General features: G+C 47.3%; 1 protein-coding gene across 1 annotated transcript in view; it reads left to right on the forward strand.

Moving 5' to 3' along the window:
* Nucleotides 1-11,535, forward strand: part of OCRL (OCRL inositol polyphosphate-5-phosphatase) — a 29,976-nt gene extending 18,441 nt beyond the window's left edge. The window contains exons 15-24 of the mRNA XM_087972360.1: nucleotides 492-627; nucleotides 1,675-1,785; nucleotides 2,530-2,695; nucleotides 3,726-3,961; nucleotides 4,414-4,437; nucleotides 6,380-6,496; nucleotides 7,528-7,612; nucleotides 8,831-8,958; nucleotides 10,434-10,545; nucleotides 10,632-11,535. Coding sequence (XP_087828486.1) covers nucleotides 492-627; nucleotides 1,675-1,785; nucleotides 2,530-2,695; nucleotides 3,726-3,961; nucleotides 4,414-4,437; nucleotides 6,380-6,496; nucleotides 7,528-7,612; nucleotides 8,831-8,958; nucleotides 10,434-10,545; nucleotides 10,632-10,756 — 1,240 coding nt within the window. The 3' untranslated portion in view covers nucleotides 10,757-11,535. The remainder of the gene's footprint in view (nucleotides 1-491; nucleotides 628-1,674; nucleotides 1,786-2,529; nucleotides 2,696-3,725; nucleotides 3,962-4,413; nucleotides 4,438-6,379; nucleotides 6,497-7,527; nucleotides 7,613-8,830; nucleotides 8,959-10,433; nucleotides 10,546-10,631) is intronic.
* The last annotated feature ends 11,704 nt before the right edge of the window (nucleotides 11,536-23,239 follow it).

Consider the following 23,239-nt stretch of genomic DNA (forward strand, 5'->3'; position numbering starts at 1 on the left):
CCCAATAGTTAAAGAGTTTGAAGAAATAATTAACAAGCTACTAGAATGTGCAGAAATGGACAGACTGACATTAAAAATGAAAGAGAAAGAGGATACAGAATATTATCAAACATGGAATCTATTTGATCAGTGGTTGGGGGAAAAAGGGGGTGGAGATTGAGAACGTAACATGTATTATTAAGCAAATTGAACACCCAGACAACGTGATGTTTATTAAGCACTAAGAAATGTAATTAATAAAAAAAATTAATAATTAAAAAAAAAGTTAAAGAATTTCCACCCGCCCTGCCTGCCTGGGACTTTATGGTCTTGTACAAAAGTTTTGGGTTGTTTTTTTTTGTGTGGTTTTTTTTTGGAAAAATGAGAAGATAGATCCCATACGAGGATGGATCCCATGAATTAAAATTTGGTGTGGAGATCATGGAGGGTAATGTGGTGAGGATCCTGCAGGCTTCCGGAAGATCCCTGATATTGATCCTATCTCCTTCCAGTGGAAAATGTCGTGTCCCAGCTTGGTGTGACCGGATTCTCTGGAGAGGAGGCAACATCAGCCAGCTCCAATACCGCAGCCACATGGAACTAAAAACAAGCGACCACAAGCCCGTCAGCTCCCTCTTCCTCATAGGGGTAATTCCATCCAGTCGCTCAGTTCCTGACGTGTGGTCCCTGCTTGAAGCTGGTTGGATTATAGGGTGTCATGGCCTAGTGGCCGCCGGCCCCTCCAGTAGCCGAATCAGAGGAGGAGGAGGAGGAGGTGTGGGAATCAGGGCCAGCGTCAAGGCATCCTGAGAGCTCCGAGAGGGAAGCGGGAATGGAGCTGTCAGGGGGTGGGGGCAGAGCCTTGGCCGTCTTGTCAGCCCTCAGATGGACAGCCAACAGCCCCCAGGTCTGGAGGTGGCCGATGAGGAAGAAGAGGAACAGCTGGCTCCAGTGCCTGACGCTCGGATGTGCAGAAGGCAGAGGAGAGGAGAGCAGTGGAAATCTATGGGCCGGTCCTTGGGACGGAAGAGCCACCGCTGCTAGCAAAGCCCCACCCTAACTCTGGGGATAACAGGCAGGGGGCGGAGACGAATAGCTGTGGCGGACAAATATTAGTCTCCCTGTTGTCAGGCCCTGATAGCCCGAATTTCTGAATCCTGTCTGGAACTTATCAGAATTCTCTCTTGGAATCTGAGGTCGGGCATGCCTTCTGAGAGAGGGAGGGAGGGAGGGAGAGGAGGGGGAGAGAGAGAGTGTGTGTATGTGTGTATGTGTGTGTGTGTGCTGCTGGAAGAAAGCGAGCGCACCTTCCAGAACTTCTTTTGCCTGTGTGGTGCGTTGGTGTCATTTCAGGGGGGAAAGAAGTGAGCTTCGCTTTCCACAGGCACTTAGAGACTTAATTAGCCTTCTATGAGAGAGAGAGAGAGAGAGAGAAACTTTTTGCTGGGACTCCTAAAAAGGGGAACATTGAGTTAATTACAGAGGGCTTGTCATGTTTGGCAGCTGGGTCAGAAAACAGAGTTAGCACAGCCTCCCCTGGAAACCACCTTGTTCCTTTTCTACAAGGCCAGGTTGTAGAAGCTCTGGTCCACTCCAGAAATTCTGGGAGTTGGTCAGAGCTTGATCCAGGCAGGCGTCTCCGTTCATTTTGAAGCCCTTTCTTCAAATCAAACGATCTTGCTTTTTCCCCCAAAGGTGAAAGTTGTAGATGACCGACGGTACCGGAAAGTATTTGAGGACATTGTTCGGATAATGGACAGGATGGAGAATGACTTCCTTCCGTCGGTGGAGCTGAGCAGGAGGGAGGTAAGGGAGAGAAAAAAAAAATATTATTTTTCCTTCCTCAAGAGGGAAGTTTTTCAGCCACGGGAAACTCCCATCTTGGGTGTCTTCCAGGTGTGTTGGACTTCAGCTCCCATAAATAAATAAATCTCATGTGTGACTTTGGGACTTGAGTCCAACACACCTCCAAGAAACATGGGGAAACACCTGCCCCCAAGGTGAACCTGCTCCAGAAAGACCCAAATTCTTCAGAGGAAGGCAAATTCCTGATGTGGTAAAGGTTCCCCTTGCATATCTGTGCTAGTCGTTTCCGGCTCTAGGGGGCGCTGCTCATCTCTGTTACAAAGCCGAAGAGCCAGCGCTGTCCAAAGACGTCTCCATGGTCATGTGGCCGGCATGACTTAAACACCGAAGGTGCACAGAACGCTATTCCCTTCCCACCAAAGGGGTCCCTATTTTTCTACTTGCGTTTTTTAAACACGCTTTCGAACTGCTCGGTTGGCAGAAGCTGGGACAAGTCACGGGAGCTCACTCCATTACGCGGTGCTAGGGATCCGAACCGCCGACCTTCCTGATCGACAAACTCAGCGTCTTAGCCCCTGAGCCAGTGCATCCCTGAAGTGGTAGTCTGAGCCAAATATCGTTCTTGTGAAAACTTAAAATAGAAGCCAGTTCTGGTGTTCAGAGTGGGTTCCCTTTTCTGCTGAAAAAAATAATAATAACTCAGGTTTTGTGGGTTTTTTTTCCTCTTCTCTTTTGTGCCTACAGTTCTCTTTTGAGAATGTAAAGTTTCGGCAACTGCAGAAGGAGAAATTCCAGATCACTAACAATGGCCAGGTCCCCTGCCACTTCTCCTTCATCCCCAAGCTCAACGACGTGCAGTACTGCAAACCGTGGCTCCGTGCCGAACCCTGCGAAGGTTATTTGGAGCCAAGTGAGTCTTGAGAAATACATTGGCATTCTAATTTTTTTTTTTCTCTCCCAATGCCTCTTCATGGTGGAACCGGTCCACCTTCAAGATTCGGTCTTGAAGCTTTCAAGTGTCAACTTGTAAAACATTCCTATGCCTGTTTCCAAGTTGTCATAAGAAAGAGGGGAGGGGGGAACCTGAAGGGGCATACGGCAAATGAACTCAGAAGCACATTCCAAGCTTATCTCACAAATATTGTAACTGAGGCTAAACCGGGTATTCTGGTTGGAGAACGTGATAGAATAGAATAGGAATAGGAATAGGAATAAGAATAGAATAAAATAGAATAGAATAGAATAGAATAGAATAGAGTAGAATAGAATAGAATAGAATAGAATAGAATAGAATAGAATAGAATAGAATTCTTTATTGGCCGAGTGTGATTGGACACACAAGGAATTTGTCTTGGTGCAAATACTCTCAGTGTACATAGAATAGAGTAGAATAGAATAGAATAGAATAGAATAGAATAGAATAGAATAGAATAGAATAGAATAGAATAGAATAGAATAGAATAGAATAGAATAGAATTCTTTATTGGCCAAGTGTGATTGGACACACAAGGAATTTGTCTTGGTGCAAATGCTCTCAGTGTACATAAAAGAAAAGATACATTTGTCAAGAGTCAAGAATCATCAGGTACAACACTTAATGATAGCCATAGGGTACAATAAGCAATCAAATCATACTAGGAAACAGTCAATATAAATCGTTAGGATACAAGCGACAAAGTTACAGTCGTACAGTGATTGATGACACCCAGCCCATGAATGTGTTTCGTTGGAGAATCAATTATGATCCACCCAGAGGGGGGGGTGGAAAAAGGGTCATAGGTGATTGTAAATTACGTGTCTCAGAGTCGGCTTCATACAGGTCATGCCATCATGTTGCTCCTAATAAATCTTTTGAAGTTTTTTCAAGTTTGGCTCGAGGCTCATGATTTAATTGGGGCGATCGCTGGAATCCTGACATCACGGGTCTTCTCCCCTCCCAGATGAGACAGTGGACATCTCCTTGGACGTCTACGTCAGCAAGGACGCGGTGACCCTTCTCAATTCGGGGGAGGACAGGATCGAGGAGATCCTGGTCCTTCACCTGGACCGGGGCAAGGATTACTTCCTCACCATCAGCGGCAACTACCTGGTCAGCTGCTTCGGGACCTCCTTGGAAGCCCTGTGCCGGATGAGGCAGCCCATCCGTGAAGTCCCCGTCACCAAGCTCATTGACCTGGTAGGAAGAAGCTGCTGGGGGGAGCCTCCTGGGAGGTGGGATGGTAGCAGAACTCAAAACGGAGCGCCTCGCTTCCTCACCCGCCTGCTCGAACCTCCTCCACCCTTTCATCCCTGCCAGCCGCGGAGGGGGACTTCAACCCTCCTCCCAATCGGCATCTTGCAGCTTTTGCGTTTGCTTTCCTGTCGCGCTGCCCAAACCCTTCCCCCTCCGCGGCTCCTCTTCATGGAATCCGCGGATCTCCTGTTTGCACCTGCCCTTTAACCCGAGCTTCCCTGCCTAGCGCTCGCTTTTGATCGCGTGCCATTCCCCCCACCCTCTGGCTTCCTCATAGACGGTGGGTTCCTTTCTCTTGCTTTGGACTCTGTGCCAGTTTAACCCATGTCGTCTCTTTCCTTTTTTTCCCCCCTCTTTTTCCTTTCCGCCTCTTTGCCTCCTCAATGTGCTCTCAGGGAGAGGACAGCGGCCTCGAAAAGGTAATGGGGCTGGGAAAGCCTTCCGCGGTTCTCTCGGTAGGTGGGGGGGAAACAGACCGAGACACAACACAAGGGGTGGTGAGGCACCGACTGGCGAGAAATGCAGGATATATTTTTTTTGGCACTGAAGGTGAAGCAATTCCGGAAGTCCGAATTACGGCATGGGGAGCACACGGCTTGGTGGTGGCGTCCGTGGGAGAAGATCGGAATTGTACATGTAGTCCTTGACGTACGGCCACAGTTGAGCCCAAAAAAATTTTCAGTCGCTAAGTGGGACATTTTTTTCATCCCATATTATGAACCTTCCACAGTTTTTTTTTTTTTAAGCGAATCACTGCCGATGTTAAGGTATGATTTATCAGTGCTCGGCGAATCTGGCTCCTCCGTTGACTCTGCTGCTTGGAAGTTTGCAAAAGAGGATGGCATGACCAGCTGCAACCATCATAAATAGGAGTCAATTGCCAAGGGTCCGAATTTTAATCGGGGGACCATGGAAATGGCTGCAGTGGTCAAAAAAATGTGTGAAATGGTCATAAGTCTCTTTTTTTCTCCCAGTGTTGTGGTAACTTTGAATGATAGTTAAAAGAACTGCTGTGTACGTCAAGGACTGCCTGTAATAGATGCACAAGGGATCTATTAACACAAATGCCAAAAGGGATATGTGTTAGTGGTGTGATATCGTTGTTGATTTTTTGTTTTTTGTTTATAAAAATCAGTTTTAAACCATATGAGAATTAAGAGCTTCTAGACCAACAGGAAGCAGCAATTCTACTGTGGTTTGGTCTCACCTTGATTTCTAAATCCACTCCTGGATTTTTTATAAGAATCCAGGTAAATTGGAACCAGACTGAAAGAATGTAGTGAAGATGATTAGTGGCTGGAAAGAGAAGAGGAGAGGTTGTGACAACTGGCCATGTTTAACCATAACTATTTCTCGAGTCAGATGTCCTACAGAATGCTAGCTGCAAAGTCCAACAAGTTACAACAGAGCTCTCCAAACTTGGCAACTTTTAAGACTTGTGGACTTTAACTCCTTTAAGGTTAGAAGGTTGATGGCCAACTGCAAAGGAGGCTTGGTTGAGAAGACATACAGACTTAATGGTCCCAAATGCTGCTTCCAACTCAGTGGTTTTAGCAGAGGGGAGGACAATTACCTTGATTTGCCTTACCTGGAAGGGGTATAATCAAGGACATCGATGGGTATAATCAGTTGGGTATTGATGGCCATAGTCAACCATTGGGTATAAGCAATGACAACCAACAAAAGCAAAGTAGGGTTCCTGCATTGCCCATCCTTGCTCTAAGGAGTCCTGCAGAAATTTCTTATCAGGGATTGGAAGGCCAACATCGGCAGATGCCAGAGTAGATAAATTGATGTTCCTCTTGCTCTCTTGTTTCTTCTTGTCACAGCAATCGCCATGCTTGCTTTTTTTGTTCATAACAGGGTGACATTTGTTTTAAACAACCAAGATAAACTTTTCTGGACTCCAAAACCATTTTAAGATGAATTTAAAAATAAATAAATGAAAGGAACCCTCCTTGCTTATTGTTCGAAAGTGCTGGGGGCAGCCGCCGAACCATCTTTTGCTTGGGACGGATCTGAAATGAGCTTGTGGTGCTTTCCCTCCCACGGTCCACTGCGAGTTTATTTCAGGCCTTCCATTTGAGCAAGCCAATTTGGGTGGGAGACCCGCCATCCTGATGTTGCTACTATTAAAAAAAGAAGAACAATTCCCTCTCGATCGTCTGCCATTCCCCCGAGAGGAGACCGGGGAAGAGAACCGACATTTTGCAATTGCAAAGGTCGCTTTTATGCGTGCTCTCAGGGATGCTGCAAAGCAAAGATGCTGTTGGTTGACTTTCCAGTGGGGGAGACAAAAAAAAAACAAGCTCCTCTAAGTATTTGGAGGTTCTGATGCCCATTCATTCACTTTTCAACCAGGAGAAGTCTCTTCTGAAGATGGTACCTCAGGACGAAGACTCTAATGATCGACCTTTGCACATACCCAAGGAGATCTGGCTCCTGGTGGATCACCTCTTCAAGAATGCCTGCCATCAGGTACGGTTCGGGAACCACCGAAGCCAGGGTGGTCTCCACATTTGGCAACTCGTGGACTTCCAACTCCCAGAATTGAACTTCAGCTTCTGGGAATTGAAGTCCTCGGGATAGGATAGGATAGGATAGGATAGGATAGGATAGGATAGATATTGGAATGAAAGAATAGGAATAGAATAGACAATAGAATTAGAATAGAATTAGAATTAGAATTAGAATAGAATAGAATAGAATAGAATAGAATAGAATAGAATAGAATAGAATAGAATAGAATAGAATAGAAAATAGAATAACAGCAGAGTTGGAAGGGACCTTGGAGGTCTTCTAGTCCAACCCCTGCTTAGGCAGATAAACCCTATACTATTTCAGACAAATGGTTATCCAATCTCTTCTTCAAAACTTCCAGTGTTAGAGCATTTACAACTTCTGGAGGCAAGTTGTTCCACTGACTAATTGTTCTAACTGTCAGGAAATTTCTCTTAGGTTGCTTCTCTCCTTGATGAGTTTCCACCCATTGCTTCTTGTCCTGCCCTCCCTCAGGTGCTTTGGAGAATAGCTTGACTTCCTCTTCTTTGTGGCAGCCCCTGAGATATTGGAGCACTGCTATCATATCTCCCCTAGTCCTTCTTTTCATCAAACTAGACGTACCCAATTCATGCAACCATTCTTCATAATGTTTTAGCCTCCAGTCCCCTAATCATTGTTGCTCTTTGCACTCTTTCCAGTGTCTCAACATCCTTTTTACATACAAATTGCCAATGTTGGAGACCCCTGGTCTTAAGTCCACATGGGTTTATGCATCGTCATGGTTAGTTTTGTCAAACAAATGGAAGTTTTAATTTGGCAATGAAAACTCTACCGTTTCTGTCCTAGATCATGTCCATCGCAACTAAGCGAATATTGTGGTTTACAAATCACAACGGTTAGAATTAACCCAGCAGGTTGAAGCAAAGGCAAGAGAGCCTGTATGATGTCCTAGTCTAGCATGTTTCATGAGTCCAGCACGACTGTTACATGGGGCTTCTCTCTGGCAGGAGGATCTGTTCCAGACCCCTGGCATGCAAGAGGAACTGCAAGATATTATTGAGTGCCTGGACACCAGCATCCCGGAGTCAATCCGTATCCTTTTCCTGGACAAGAGGATCAAGCAGCTAGATTTAGTCTGGATCCCGTTTTTCTCTATCTGATGCCTCAAAGTGTCCCTAACCAGAGTACAGATAGTCCTTAAGTTATGGCCATAATAGAGCCTGCACGTTATGGTTTTTAAGTCGTAGAAGTCGTGAAATGGGTCGGTCACACCAACAACCTGATTTGATGTTTTTCATGGTGATCCTTCAGCAAACACTGGGCTTGTATGTGTCAGTGATGCAATCATTCAGTGAGGCCATTTTTTCCGTGGTTTTGCCGGGAAACCGGAAGGAAGTGCTGGGTTTCTGTCAAAACCATAGTAAAAATGCGGCCACGTGACCACAAGGCACTGCAAACAGCCATAAATGCAGCCATGTTGCCGAGGGTCCAAAATAACAGTCAGATGACCATTGGGTGGATTTGGGATCCAGGCCATCAATTCTCTTTTTCAAGTAGGTCGCAACTTAAGAGTCGCTAAGAGAATGGTTGTAAGTTGGGGAATAATTGTTCCCCTGAGCCTGTGGGTTAGGTTGTAGGCTGAACCTACCTGGTAAAATAGGAGGAGGAAGCAGGGAGGGCTCTTCAACTGCTTGGGAGGAGAGAAAGAGTCAGACAGTAGTGAAAAGGTTGGGGAGGAACCTGGGCCATTCCTGGAGGCTGAGGAAGGCTTGGATGAGGGCTCTGCATCAGAGGCAGAGATGGGACCAGGGCAGGCTGGCAGTCATTAGGGCTCAGACAGCAGTGAGGAGGAGGAGCTTCTGGAACCTGTTCTCAGCCTGCGCATGAGCAGAGCTGCCAAAAGGAAGGCACAATTAAGAACTCGGGCTCAACATGGGAGGTGGATGATGAGTGGCCACTCCCATCAGGATTAAAAGAGAAGCAAAAGGGGAGGGGGCTTCTGCAGGAAACTACTCACTCGTTCGTCTGTTCGTTCCAGCCTCATGAAGATTTGTCTGTGTAACCCAGTCCTTCTCTGTCAGTACTGAGTGTGGAACTATTTACCGGGCAGCGTTCCAGGATTGATAAAGGTCTCAGCTAATTAGGATACTTTCGCAAGACTGTTTGACAAGCCGTTGGCTGACTGTGAATGAAATAAGTTCACATTAATGCAATAAAAGAGGTTTTTGCAGGGACTCAGAATTGACTTTGGGGAGGCCTAGGACAGAACAGTGGTGGCAGACATCTTCTTCCTTGACGGAGGACCTTCAGCTGGTAGCAATCACTCGGTGGCTGAAGCTCTGCTGATCTTCCTGGAGGCCCTTCCCGAGCCCGTCATCTGCTACGAACTTTACCAGCGCTGCCTTGACTGCTCCCAGGATAGTCGCCTCTGCCGGCAGGTAGGGCCCCAGAGGTCGTTCGTCTCGGTTCATCCTGGTTCTCGTTTCCTCCTTTCAGCAGGGGAGGGACCGAGTTTTAGTTCCCTGTTGGCATCGGTATCTGCAGCGAGCCCAACTCTTTCCCGGGTAAGTAGGACGTGGCCAGCAGTTCTCTTGCCTCTTTCACACACTCCTCGGTACCAGCACGGACCATCCAGGGAAGAGGTCGGCAACCTTACACACTAAGGGCCACAAAGGTCCTAATTGAAAGCCCCCCCATTCAATTCTGGGGCCGAACTGTAAGTCCAGTTCCCCGACCCTAGAGTCTCCTAGCATGGCGTCCTTTTTCCTCTGCCAACCAAAAGTCCAGTTCCCCCACCCTAGAGTCTCGTCCTAGTGCTGTGTCTTTTTTCCTCTACCTGTCCTAACCGAAAGCCCTACCAATTGTGGAGCTGACCGGCAACAGAGAGCCGCAGCAGAGGGATGAAAGAGCCACATGCGGCTGTAGAGCCGCAGGTTGCTAACCTCTAGTCCAGGGATATGCACAGAGGCTCCCATTCCCTCCTCTGTGTGTGGTAAGCAGAGACCCAATATTGAGGGTCAGTACTGTTAACTCCTCTCCAGCATAAGTGCTGCGGTCGTAATTCTCACTCCTTCCTTTATAAGAGCCATGGTGCAGTGGTTAGAATGCAGTACTGCAGGCTGCCTCTGTCCACTGCCAGCGGTTCGATTCTGACCGGCTCAAGGTTGACTCAGCCTTCCATCCTTCCCGAGGTCGGTCAAATGAGGACCCAGTGTTGTGGTCCACCGTCAGCCTGCGAAGACGGCAGCAGAGTCGGACAGCGGGGAGGAACATGGGCCAGTCCGGGAGTCTGGGGAGAGCTCGGACGAGGCTCCTGCATCCGATGCAGAGATGGGGCCAGGACCATCTGGGAGTTAATGTGCTGACTCCAGAGCCTCCAGAATCTGACAGCAGCAAGGCAGAGGAACAGGGGGAGACTGTTCCCAGTGCGTGTGTGCACAGAGCTGCCAGAAGGCAAGAACACTTAAGACAAAAGGGGCGACTTGGGAATAAGGCTTGGAGATGATTGGCCCCTCCCATCAGACATAAAGGAGGAGCAAAGGGACAGGAACCTTTGCAGGAAGCAACGTTGTTCGCTCTGTTCGGATTAAACCTTGAAGCTCTGTGTGGACTTTGTATTCCATTTGGCTTTTTACAGTTAATTTGGCACTTTAGTTGTTGGCAGCAATTCAAAGGAGAGAAAGATGGGTGCTTATCTCGAGGGACTGTTTGGGACTCATTACGGGCTGGGAATGAACATAATTCCCAGCCGTTGAAATAAAAAGAGGGTTGTTTGGACTAAGCGTGTGCTTAATTACGGTCTCAGGAAGCCTTGGTCAGAATACCCAGATTGTTGGGGGCAAATAAACTGCTCCGAGCATGCTGCCAAATGTTATGGAGCGGCACATAAGTGCTATTGCTATCACTTTTCCAGGTTATTAGCCTGTTACCACGCTCACACCGGAACGTCTTCCGCTACGTGATGGCCTTCCTGCGAGAACTTCTGAAGTACTCCGAGAGCAACAACGTCAGTGCCAACATGCTAGGTGAGAACCAACTGAGTGGACCGGGGGGGGGTCCCCCCCACCCCTTTCCAGCCCTTTTTATCACCCAAACGTTTGCTTCCTCCCAGCCACCCTCTTTGCCAGCCTCCTGCTGCGGCCTCCGCCCAACCTGGTGTCTAAGCAGACTTTGCAAGATCGCCAGCGAGCCAACAGTTTCATCCTGGGCTTCCTGCTGGGAGCAGATGACTACTAAAGACCTGGTGTTGCATGCTGTGAGCCAGACGAGTGGCCAGGGAGGAGGAGGAGGAGAGCCCAGAGGTTCTGGGCTCCGGGACAGTTTACTACAGGGATTAAGATGCTTTCCAACACTGCGTGCGATTCCCTGTTCCTAAATTTCATCTGTGCCGGTCGCTGGTGGTAGAATCAGGAGGGTTCCTGGTGGTTTAGCAGACGGCCCGTTTGCTGATCTTGGCCGGCAGGCGGTAACAGTTCCGTCCACTCCCAGTCTAGTACTGTATTTCCCCATCTTTTATTGCACCAGTTTTATCCTCTTTAAGTCATGACGAGGGCCAGGATCTTTTCTCTGTTAGGGAAGACAAGCAAAAGCCCCGTTCATTCTCTTCGCCTGCTTTTGTACAGTCCGGTTGTCTGCTCCCATCTGTGGCCCTTGCTCTCCACTCACCTGGCCTCCCACTGTAGTAGGTTGTATTTCACACACACACAAAACAACAACAACTTGTATTTCACAAAACACCACACACTGCCAAAGCAGAAGAGGGAGGGGGAGGAGAGGGGGAGGTGGGAGTAGCAGATCCTTGGCTTTCAAGCGAGGTCCACGGGCGAATCCGGGTAATTGGTTTCCCCTTCCTTTGAAGTTTCTGCAACTTTTGTCTTTCCGGTTGTCCGTTTTCAGGTTTCTGTACTTTGTGCATATTCACCCTTTCTCTCTCTCTCTCTCTCTCTCCTTTTTTTTAAAAAAACTGTATAATTTATTGGGAAAGTTGTTTCAAAATAAATCCGCATTGTGCAAAAGGTGTCTTGGTGTTCGGCGGCAAGGAGCAGAGCGGTTGAGGGCTTCTCCGGAGATCTGTCGGGGATCCTTAGCGAGGCTGGAATGGAGATTTTTGGAAACCTTCCAAATCTTAGAAAAGGGGGAATCAGTTCCATGAAACAATGCTGCTCCTTATACAAGGACAACCTTGTGCTTCGGTAACCCTGCTTTATGCTGTGGGTTTTGGTTGACCTGTGTTTAACAAGCCATAATATAGCATGGGGACATGGTGGCTCAGTGGCCAAGATGCTGAGCTTCCGATCAGAAAGGTTGGCAGTTCAGCGGTTCGAATCCCTAGCACCACGAAATGGAGTGAGGTCCCATTACTTGTCCCAGCTTCTGCCAACCTAGTACTTCGAAAGCATGTAAAAACCGCAAGTAGAAAAATAGGGACCCCTTTGGTGGGAAGGTAACAGCGTTACGTGCGCCTTTGCCGTTTAGTCATGCCGGCCACATGACCACGGAGACGTCTTTGGACAGCGCTGGCTCTTCGACTTTGTAAAGGAGATGGGCAGCGCCCCCTAGAGCCAAAAATGACTAGCGTGTATCTGCGAGGGGAATCTTTACCTTTACCAGACATGATATTCTTCCGATTAAAATCGGAATTCGATTTTGGGAATTGCCCCCCTTTCCCCCCTTCTTCTCCTCCTTCCCCTCCTCGGAGGCCCCAAGTCAGGAGTTGCTACCGCTGGCACGGCTCTGCGTGGCTCCAGTCCCGCGTTGCCTCAGGAAGGGAAAGGCAAAAAGAAAGAGCGCGGCGGCGCTACCCAGCGGCAGCAGCGGCTCCTGGTTTTGCCTTTCCTTCCAGGCAACAGCGAGGACTGGAGCCTGCCTGGAACTGCGCCGTGGGTAGCAACTCCTGACAGCCCCAGCCGGATACCTGAGCGGAGCCGGGCGGGCGGGTGGGCGGGCGGTGCGGCGAGAGCCGGGCGGGCGGTGCGGCGGAGCCCGGGCGGGCGGTACGAGCGGAGCCCGGGCGGGCGGTACGAGCGAGCCCGGGCGGGCGGGCGGGCAGTGCGGCGGAGCAAATGCAAAAGGGGACACATTTGTCCTTTTGTTTTTAGTTTGTTTTGATAACCCTCTGACAGCGAAAACAAAGCCCTGTGGGTTGCATGCAGGGAGGGCCCCCTGCACCCCGTTTTTCGGCAGGACGGCCTCCTGCAGACTTCTGCCAGTGAAAATGGAGTTCAGGGGGCCACGTGTGCATCCCCCAAGCTCCATTTTCACTGGCAGAGGCACTGCGGGCCAGTCCTTTGCTGTTTCCAGGCTGGCCCCATGGGCCAGATCTAAGCACCGCACAGGCCTGATCCAGCCTGCAGGCCTGAGTTTGACACCCCTGTTTTTTGGGCCTCACCTATCTCTTCTTAGGTGTGCCTTACCTCTTCTTCCAAGGCCTCGTTTGCATTGATGCAAGGCTTGCTCCTTTTCTACGCCAAAACCTCAACACTTTAGTGCCGTGATGGCGAACCTATGGCAGGTGTGCCACAGGTGGCACGCAGAGCCATTTGTGCCGGCACGCGAGCTGAGGCAAACTTACCTCACTGCGCGTGTGCATGCCTCACAGCTAATTTTCGGCCGGTTTGAGGCCTTTTTCAGGCCTCCCAAAGGCTTGAGGAAGGCTTCTGCAGGCTTCTACAAGCTTTGTAGGCCGAAATCTAACCCTGTTTCGTCACTTCCGGTATTTTCAGAAAAACAGGAAGTGTTGAAACGGGGCTAGATTTCGGCCTACAAAGCTTGTAGAAGCCTGCAGAAGCCTTCCTCAAGCCTTTGGGAGGCCTGAAAAAGGCCTCAAACCGGCCGAAAATCAGTTGTGTGGCGCAGCGCAGGTAAGGTGGGGGGGGATTGTGTGCGCATGAATAGGGGACGTGGGGGGGCACACATTGCCTTCTGGGTGCTGGCATGTGAGTGTAAGCATGCAAGTGCACAACACAATTTTTGGCACAGGAGCCCAAAAAGGTTAGCCACCACTGCTTTAAGCGCTTTTGATAACCTCAGAACACGGAGGCTGCTGAGATTCCTTGACTCAAGCAATTGCACGGAGGGCCGCTGATGAAATTTGGTTGCACTGATAGGTTCCAAGTCACTGGGCATGTTGGCTTCCTCCAGATGGAAGCCGATGTCGGAATACCCAAAGTTGTGGGCTGTGGGAGAGAAGTGTTTCTGCTTCGTCAGACTTGGGTCTGTGTGAAATCCTCCTTGAAATGCTTGGGAGCTTTTTTGCAGGAGGATTTCTAATATAAGGGCAGGGTGAGGGCGAAGGGAGGGAAAAGGGTCAGTCCATGAATCTTGTGAAGAAGGATTGGAAATTATGTGAAGGAATAACAGGTGCAATTTATTTTTCCAGTTTTGTTTACACACACACACACACACACACACAAAATGCTTTTAATCAAGATTCCTTTAAGGAAGCTTGTAACCTCCCAAGTCTTTCCTACTTCACAAAAATCCAGGAATGCCTCTTTTAAAAGAGAAATTTCAAAGCCTCTCTTGAGATTCCTAATTTGCTGGTATATCTGAGGAGAGAGAGAGAGACAGAACTTTCATTTGGGTGATTGGCCTATAAAAATATATTCAACCCAATAAACGGCAAGAACCGTTGGTAAAACAACGGTTTTACCAGTAAAACAACTGCCATCCTTTCTCAGATTGGCTTGAAATTAGAGGCCAGGTTCTTTTTAAAAAATTGCTAGGGGTTATTAACAATCCATCCACAGGACCTGTCATCTCCTGGGCACTCAGGAAAACATTGAGGTCAGCTCTCTTGGTGAGCTTTGCTCTCCTGCTGCCACCCCACAACGATGTGTTGCCTAGTTGCGTGTCGAAAGTGTTGCATCAGGCACACTGTGCTTCTGTAGAACAGTTTTCTATTTGCTGATGGATAGATAAGCTGCAGGAGAGGCATTTCGGCCACTGGGACTATCTGTGTTCCAAATCACAAGGAAAAAGATGCTTCCTCTAGCTTGTGAGGCTTTTAAGGGACACTCTGCGTTGCTTCCTCCTCCACTGCATCCACTTTCTCATTCAAATTGTCTCAAAACTAATAGCACTTAGGACTCATATATCACTTCACAGTGCTTTACAGCCCTCTCTAAGTGGTATACAGAGTCAGCCTCTTGCCCCGCAACAATCTGGGCCCTCATTTGACGCACCTCTGAAGAATGGAAGGCTGAGTCAACCTTGAGACAGTCAAGATTGAACTCCTGACAGTGGGCAGAATTAGCCTGCACTACAGCATTCTAAGCTCTGGGAAGGAAGGAAGGAAGGAAGGAAGGAAGGAAGGAAGGAAGGAAGGAAGGAAGGAAGGAAGGAAGGAAGGAAGGAAGGAAGGACAATAGCAATTACACTTATATACGGCTTCACAGTGCTTTATAGCCCTCTAAGCGGTTTACAGAATTCGCCTATTGCCCCCAAACAATCTGGGTCCTCATTTTACCTACCTCGGAAGGATGGAAGGCTGAGTCAACCCTGAGCCGGTCAAGATCAAACTCCTGGCTGTGGGCAGTGTCAGCCTGCAATCCTGCTTTCTAACCACTGCGCCTCAGTTCGACCCTGAGCTACAAATATAGCAACAGCAATAGCGCTTAGATTTATAAACCCCTCCATAGTGCTTTACATCACTCTTTGAGAAGTTTATAATGTCAGCCTCTTGCCCCCAACAATCTGGGTCCTCATTTTACCCACCTCGGAAGGACGGAAGGCTGAATCAACCTTGAGCCAGTCAGGATCGAAGTGCTGGCAGTGAGCAGTGAGTTAGCCCTGCGGTATTTCATTCTAACCATTCATTCTAACCATCTCAGTGGTACCACCTACTGGTACACCACAGTGCACAGCAGCCTGGATCTGGGCAAACGTTAGGCTTGTAGGATGTAGAATTTTTTTTTTTCTAGAAGTCTGCTCAGCGGCTAAGACACTGAGCTTGTCGATCAGAAAGTTCAGCGGTTCGAATCCCTAGCGCCATGTAATGGAGTGAGCTCCCGTTACTTGTCCCAGCTTCTGCCAACCTAGCAGTTCAAAAGCACATAAATGCAAGTAGAAAAATAGGGTCCACTTTGGTGGGAAGGAAACAGCGTTCTGTGCGCCTCCGGCGTGTAGTCATGCCGGCCACATGACCATGGAGACGTCTTCAGACAGCGCTGGCTCTTTGGCTTTGGAACGAAAATGAGCACCGTCCCCTAAAGCCAGAAACGACTAGCATGTAGGTGCGAGGGGAATCTTTACCTTTACCTAAAGTTTGTCAACTCTAGCAGGAAGACAAAAACCTAGCTAGACTTCTTCCCTAATCTGTTACTGAACAATGACCAGCTGACTTCGTTTACAGCGTGTTGCCTTTTGAAGAATGTTCAAAACGTTTGCCGGTCCAAAGTATGGACTTAGTAGCCTATTATCTGGTAGCCTAAGGGATAAACCTCCCAGGTGGTGTCCGTTTAATGTTATGGGTTGCAGCTAGCCCCCCTTCCCACCCCCCACCCCCCACCCCCGATATAGCAAGGGAAGAACACTGGGTAAAAACTAAAAAAAAAAATTGGATCAGATTGAGTTAAAGTCACCTCTGAGCCACTGGACACTGTGGTTGAATGATGCACTTTTGGGTCATTCTGTTAGCTGGGATTTCCCAGTTTTCTGCTGAATCATAAACTGACCTTATGTCGGTTGAGTTTGCACAACCTTCTAAGATAAATGGTGGTCAGCCGGTTTGTGGTGGAGGGTTGTGAGAGCAATAGCCAGCCCTGGGTGCAGTGGGAGGCTTGCAAACTCATTCATCTTGAATGTGATCCTTATCTTGCAAGGGCTGGCTAAAAGAACCCAATTCACCTTGGCTGATCCTGAGGGACAGCAAGCGAAGTTAGATGTTGGCTTTCATTTGGACTCTTAGCTTGAGTTGGATTCTTTTTTTTTTCCCAAATACATTTTTTATTTTTCAGTGTAAACATACATATTTTGTAGACGTTGCATTGACTGGGTCAAATCTTTTTTTTAAGCAACAGTAACAATAATAATACAAATAGGTATGTGTAATTCTAATCTTCCAACTTCCACAACTTCAACAAAGATTATCTTTCCATAATCCATTCCTCATTTTCCCATTAGTTCATTTAAACAGAAATAACATTTCGTTGCACCTTGTATTGATAGCCCCTAAGTACTATTATTTAATATTTTTGGAGAATTATTCATAGTTCCACCATAACTTCAATATTCCAATTGCGTAGGGTTAATAATAATGCTAAATATTAACAATATTTAATCAATTCAGGAAGTGTATCTCAAAATCCCACACAATTTCTAGTCCTTAATATTTTGAATTCATAATATATTTTAACACACTATTAATATATTAACCATACAGTTTAATTGCTTGAATTGGATTCAAAGACCCACCGCTGTGATTCTGTGCAGGAATTACTGCTTTACTCTAATACAGGGGTCTCCAACCTTGGCAACTTTAAGCCTGGAGGACTTCAACTCCCAGAATCCCCCAGCCAGCTGGCTGGGGGATTCTGGGAGTTGAAGTCCTCCAGGCTTAAGGTTGCAAGGTTGGAGACCCTGCGCTAATATGCTCTTTGCATGAACGTTCAGAAGACATTAGAGTCCATTGTAGGTCATTCTTCCTCCCTCATTTGCTACAGAGCCATCCGGCATCTGTGCCTCTCTTGTTTGCAAACCGGTCAGAATCCTGGATTCTAGCAAACGGTGACCAGCCTCACCAGAGAGTTTTGGATGAGCAACTGAGGGTGGGGGGATGACTGAAAAGAAGCAACATGAAATCCCTGCTGTTGCCATGACAGTTGTCCCCATGGTTGAATCTCCGTGGTCTATAATAACACCATCTTCGTGATGTACCATGTGCTCTTGAATTTCATAGTTTGCTAAATTGGGGCATCGACCGAGCAGAGTAATAACCATTATTATTATTATTATTATTATTATTATTATTATTATTATTATTATTATTATTATTATTATTATTATTACTATTATTATTATTATTATTATTATTATTATTATTATTATTATTATTATTATTATTAAACTGTCTAAAGAGTAAAAGGGGAAATTTTGCACCTCCAAGACAATCCTCTCTAGCACCTTCATTGTTCCTTGCTTCCATTTGGTTTCTGTTGGCCATCTTCTTAAGACATAGGTATCTGTGTGAGCACACAGAGGCTCACGTTTTGTTTGTGGCAAGATGGGTAGCAAAGTATTTAAAAAATAAAGTAAACCCACCCTCTCGACAAAGGAAAGGCAAGCCAAGTTGGGGCTGGCATGAGCTATCTGATTTCTCATGTATGACAGTTACAACAATTATGTAAATCAGACACTTTGGGCAGCAACTATTTTGCAAGGCAACCCATGTGTTTCTCACTTTCCATGCTGGATTTGCCGTCTTATTTCCCGTGAGAACTCCACCACCTCTGGTCCAGAGGTGGTACTCAGCCGGTTCTGATCAGTTCTGGAGAAGCGGTAGCGTAAATTTTGAGTAGTCTGGAGAACCGGCAAATGCCACCTCTGACTGGCCCCGCCCCCATCTATTCCCCGGCACCTGAGTCCCAGCTGATTGGCTGGGTCTTCTTTGGTTGCCCTGCACAGGAGAACGGAGCTGGAAAGCAGGTTAGTGGGGTGGGGAGGGGAGGGAATGGGGATTTTGCAGTAACCTTCCCCTGCCTTGCCCACCAGGCCACGCCCACCAAGCCACACCACACCCACCAAGTCACGCCTACAGAACTGGTAGTAAAAATCTTTGAATCCCACCACTGATTTCATACATTCTGACTTGAAGCCAAAAAAAAAAAAGAAGAAGAAAGAAAAAGATCCAAACTTGAATGTCTTCCATTCTTTAGGGAGCATCTACCTTAGAGCTGAGGCCACGTATTGCTAATTTTGTAGATAATACCCAGGTTAAGTGGATCAGTGGTTTGATTCATACACACACACACACACACACAGGGTTTTTTTCCCCCCCCCTTTCCCCCCCCCCGGGGAGCGGGGGGGGGGGGGGGGGGGGGGGGTTGGAAAGGTGGGGTTGTGGGGGTGGGTGGTGGGTTGGGGTGTTTTTTTTTTTTTTTTTTTTTTTTTTGGGGGGGGGGGGGGGTGGGGGGGAAAAAGGTGTTAGGGTGGGGAAAAGAAGGTTTGGGGGGGGGGGGAAAAAGCATTACCACCACACCAAAAAAGGGGGGGGGGGGGGGGGGGGGGGGCGGGGGGGGGGGGCGGGGGGAGGGGGGGGGGGGGGGGAAGAAAATGGGGGGGGGGGGGGGGGGGGGGGGGGGGGGGGGGGGGGGGGGGGGGGGGGGGGGGGGGGGGGGGGGGGGAGGGGTTAGGGGGGGGGGGGTGCGCGGGGGGGGGGGGGGGGGGGGTTTATTTTCTGCCGCCGCGCCGGGAGAAATGGAGGGAAAGGGAAAGGGAAGAGTAATAAGGTCCCTTCCAACTCTACTATTCTATTCTTATTCTGCATTCTATTCTTATTCTGCATTCTATTCTATTCTATTCTATTCATGTTGCCTTTCCCTGTCTCTGGTAATTCAATCCCTAAATTGGATGAAATCTTGTAGAGGCTCCTGAATAAAACAATTTGCCACAAGATGGAGCTCTGAGCATTTGAAGAAAGAAAATTAGAGTTCCCGTTTTTTCAGATGGAATTCCCTGAGTGGCATGCACACACACACACACACACACACACACACACACATATCATCCGGCTTTGCAGCAGCTGGTCCCTCTATTTTCCAAATTGTGAACCATTAATTCCACAAATCACAAAAGCTTCCATTCCCATGTCAAAATCTACCCCCTCTCTCTCTGTCCTGGTTTAACTCCCCCCCCCCCACGCCTGTAATGGACATACAGAAAAGCACAAGAAATTTTGGAAGCGCCTTTTTCCCAGTAACCTATATTTAACTGAACAGCATTTATGAGAGGCAATTCTCCATCAGATGAGATTTTTTAAAAATGTGCAAATATTTCATCTCCGTGAAATATTTTTAAGCTCCTTGAGGGTAACAAAGTTAATGAAGGGAGAACGTTGCCTAAATTTCAGTATTCAAATTTTGATTCAGAAATGTTGAGAATCACTTTAATCAGTTCTGAAGGATATCGGTTAGTAATCAAATGGAAATTCCTTCCTTTTGATCATCTAGATTCAAGAACTAACAGACTCCAAGCCCAATATTTTCAGTGCAAACACCAGGGTTTTTTTTACACTTGTCCATGTTCGAATTTAGGTCAAGCTAATGTTGAATTAGAATTTTATTTTTATTTTTTGCAAATAACTTTCCCCCCTCCACCCTTTTCCTGTTGTGTTTTGAAACAGCTGCTTGATGGGACTAAACCCAGAACTGCATATCTGCAGTTTCAAAAAAGAAGAAGAAAAATGCAGCATTTATCTTTAATTGTGGGAATTTGGAAGTCTCAGTCAAAGTCTATTCAACTCGTTCGTGTATTCTTGTACACAACCTTGAGCACAATGGAGCCACATAATTAGTGTGCCTAATTCTGTTCTTTTGCCTTCCCCAGCTACCAAATCTGGATTTCTTCATTTCTTAAGCCCCTTGGCCTTTCCCTACAAGGAATGCCACCGTAATACGATGTCAAAGACCGTGGAATTAGGCTTAAGCTATGGTTAGGGATCCTCATAGATGAGGCGGGTGCATGCCTGAAGCCTAGTACAGCTTGAGCTGGTAGTGAGTGAAGTCAACACATTTTTTGAAGAAAGGAAAAGATCACCAACAAAATGGTAAAATTGCACCCACAGCTTACAAGATTGCAAGATGATTTGACCGTGGAGTATTTGGACATTCTAAAGAATTGTGGCTGGACTCTCTTGTTACACTATGCTTGTGAATTACGCTAGCACTACCAGGTAGTTTGTTCTGTGGAAAGAAGAAACATTGTCGAGAGTATGCAAGGACGAAAATCGAATTAAATGACGGAGGAAGGAGACCAGCGAGCAAGGAGGAACAATAGAGGAGGATATGGCTGGAGGGTCTAGCCTCCCTTAAGCTTCTTAATTCAGGGAGGATCCTGAACAGGTTTAGAGTTGGAGTGTCGAAGTGTGAAACCTCCAATGGAGGCTCTTAACAGATAAAAACATAGTGTGGGAATGTGGAAACACACAGAGCTCAGCCCATCTGCTGGTATTTCGGCTACTACCAGAAACATGTACATGTAGAGGAGGAGGAGGAGGAGGAGGAGGAGGAGGAGGAGGAGGAGGAGGAGGAGGAGGAGGAGGAGGAGGAGGAGGAGGAGGAGGAGGAGGAGGAGGAGGAGGAGGAAGGAAGGAAGGAAGGAAGGAAGGAAGGAAGGAAGGAAGGAAGGAAGGAAGGAAGGAAGGAAGGAAGGAAGGAGGAGGAGGAGGAGGAAGGAAGGAAGGAAGGAAGGAAGGAAGGAAGGAAGGAAGGAAGGAAGGAAGGAAGGAAGTAAAAGAGAAAGAAAGGAGGAGGAAAGAAAGAAAGAAAAAAGAAAGAGGAGGAAGAGGAGGAAGGAAGGAAAGAAGAAAGAAAGAGAGAGAGAGAGAGAGAAAGAAAGAAAGAAAGAAAGAAAGAAAGAAAGAAAGAAAGAAAGAAAGAAAGAAAGAAAGAAAGAAAGAAAGAAAGAAAGAAAGGAGGAAAGAAAGAAAGAAAGAAGGAAAGAGAGGAGGAGGTAGGAAGAGGGGAGGAGGAGGAGGAGAATTATTATTTTATAGGTAGTCCAGAATTTGAGACCAGCATTTCCATTCATAAGCAAGTGAGTAGCCCCAGATTTTACAACTCTTTCTGCCTTGGTTGTTAAATGAATCCCTGCACTTGAATCACATGGTCGTTAAGCGAATCCAGTCTCCCCCCACTCTGACTTTGCTTGGGGGTAGCTGCTGGAAAGGTCACAAGTTGCGATCCCATGACCCTGGGACGCTGCAACTGTTTTAAATACATGCAGATTGCCGAGCCTGGGAAGATGCAACGGTCGTAAGGGCGAGGACCTGTTGCAAGTCCCTTTTTTTCAGTGCCGTTGTGCCTTCGAATGGGTTGCTAACCTGATGGACTCTTAAGTCAAGGACAACCGATATTTATTGCCTGTAACACAGCTCATGGGCTACCCAACAGGGTTGGCCAAAAGTTGCGCTCCGTGACAGCAGCAAGGTAGCATCACAGATATAGAGGGTGGTGTGTGAACCAGCGGCTGTGGGTTTGCATGTGAAGTGAGGTCTTCCAGACAGAGATGGGCAAATCTTTAGAACAGCCCCAGTGCATCCTGCACCCCTCTGATAAAGAGAAAAGAAGGGAGGATACTATAGGATTGGAAATAAAAGCAGAGGAGAGAGAAGGAGAGAAGGGAGGGGAGGATAGGAAAGGATTGGAAATAAAGGCAGAAGGGAGGGGAAGAGGGGAAGGAAAGAGGAGAAGAGAAGAGAAAAGAGAAGGGTGGGGAAGATAGGAAAGGATTGGAAATAAAGGCAGAGAGGAAGGGAGGGGAATGGAAGAGGAGGAGAGAAGTGAAGAAAAATGAAAGAAGAGAAAAGAGAAGAGAAGGGAAGGGAAGAGAGGAGAGGAGAGAGAGAGAAGAGAAGAGAGAAGAAGAGAAGAGAGAGAAGAGAGAAGAGAAGAGAAGAGAAAAGATAAGAGAAGGGTGGGGTGGGGAAGATAGAAAGGAGAAATAAAGGCAGAGAGGAAGGGAGGGGAGAAAAGAGGAGAGAAGAAGAAAAATGAAAGAAGAGAAAAGAGAAGGGAAGGAAGGAAGGGAAGGGAGAGAGGAGGAGAGGAGAGAAGAGAAGAGAAGAGAAGAGAAGAGAAGAGAAGAGAAGAGAAGAGAAAGACCATCTTATGATTGCAACAAATAATAATCATAATAAGGTTTATATTTCTTTCGTATCTCTTTATTATAAAGCTATATTTACATAGAACAAACCTTTACAGAAACACACACTGGTAACCCAGTTACCAACAAGGGTTTAAGCAAGTAGGCATCCCTAGCTGGCATAAATTAGTGTTCTTTACAAAGGAAAGCCACCTGGAAAAAAATAATAATAACACAGATGGGAGCTGCCACACCAGGCTTCTGCGCAGCTCCTCCCCATGGCCCAACACACACACACACGCACACAAACACACAAACACACAGACAAGTGCAAACCAAGAAGAGCACAGGGCAAATTCTTTTACAACCCGGGGATGTTTTTGCTTTGCAAGTGCTAAAGCCCAAGCTAAGAGGTCTTTGGTGAGAAAGGTTCCTTCAAGGCAAAATGCAGTTGCAACGAAACGACTTATAGAGCATATTGCATGCATCGAAAGAGCTTCCATGCCTGTTCCGGTTGCGTTTACAACCTCCCGGTAAGGTAAGCCCCATCTTATTAGCCAAGCTCAGCAAGAGGGAGGAGGGAAGAGCCGTCGCAGAAGGCCACTGACCAAAAGAAGACACGATCTGAATGGTAGCTTGTCCATTCTTGACTTCTGCAGCGGGGGGGAGTTTGTTTTCCCCTATGGACGGTTGAGCGATGGGACTTCAACCTCCTGTCCATTGCAGCTGCCACTATTTAAATCAGGGGTGTCCAACCTTGGCAACTTTAAGAGTTGTGGAGTTCAACTCCCAGAATTCCTCAGCCAGCTTGCTGGCTGAGGAATTCTGGGAGTTGAAGTCCACAACTCTTAAAGTTGCCAAGGTTGGACACCCCTGATTTAAAGAAAGGGTGAGGTTCAAACAAGAGGTCGTAACCTTGGC

This window comes from Notechis scutatus, chromosome 10 (assembly GCF_049901735.1).
Source record: "Notechis scutatus isolate UNSWTSFEM ecotype Mainland chromosome 10, rNotScu1.2, whole genome shotgun sequence".
NCBI classification, from domain to species: Eukaryota; Metazoa; Chordata; class Lepidosauria; order Squamata; family Elapidae; genus Notechis; species Notechis scutatus.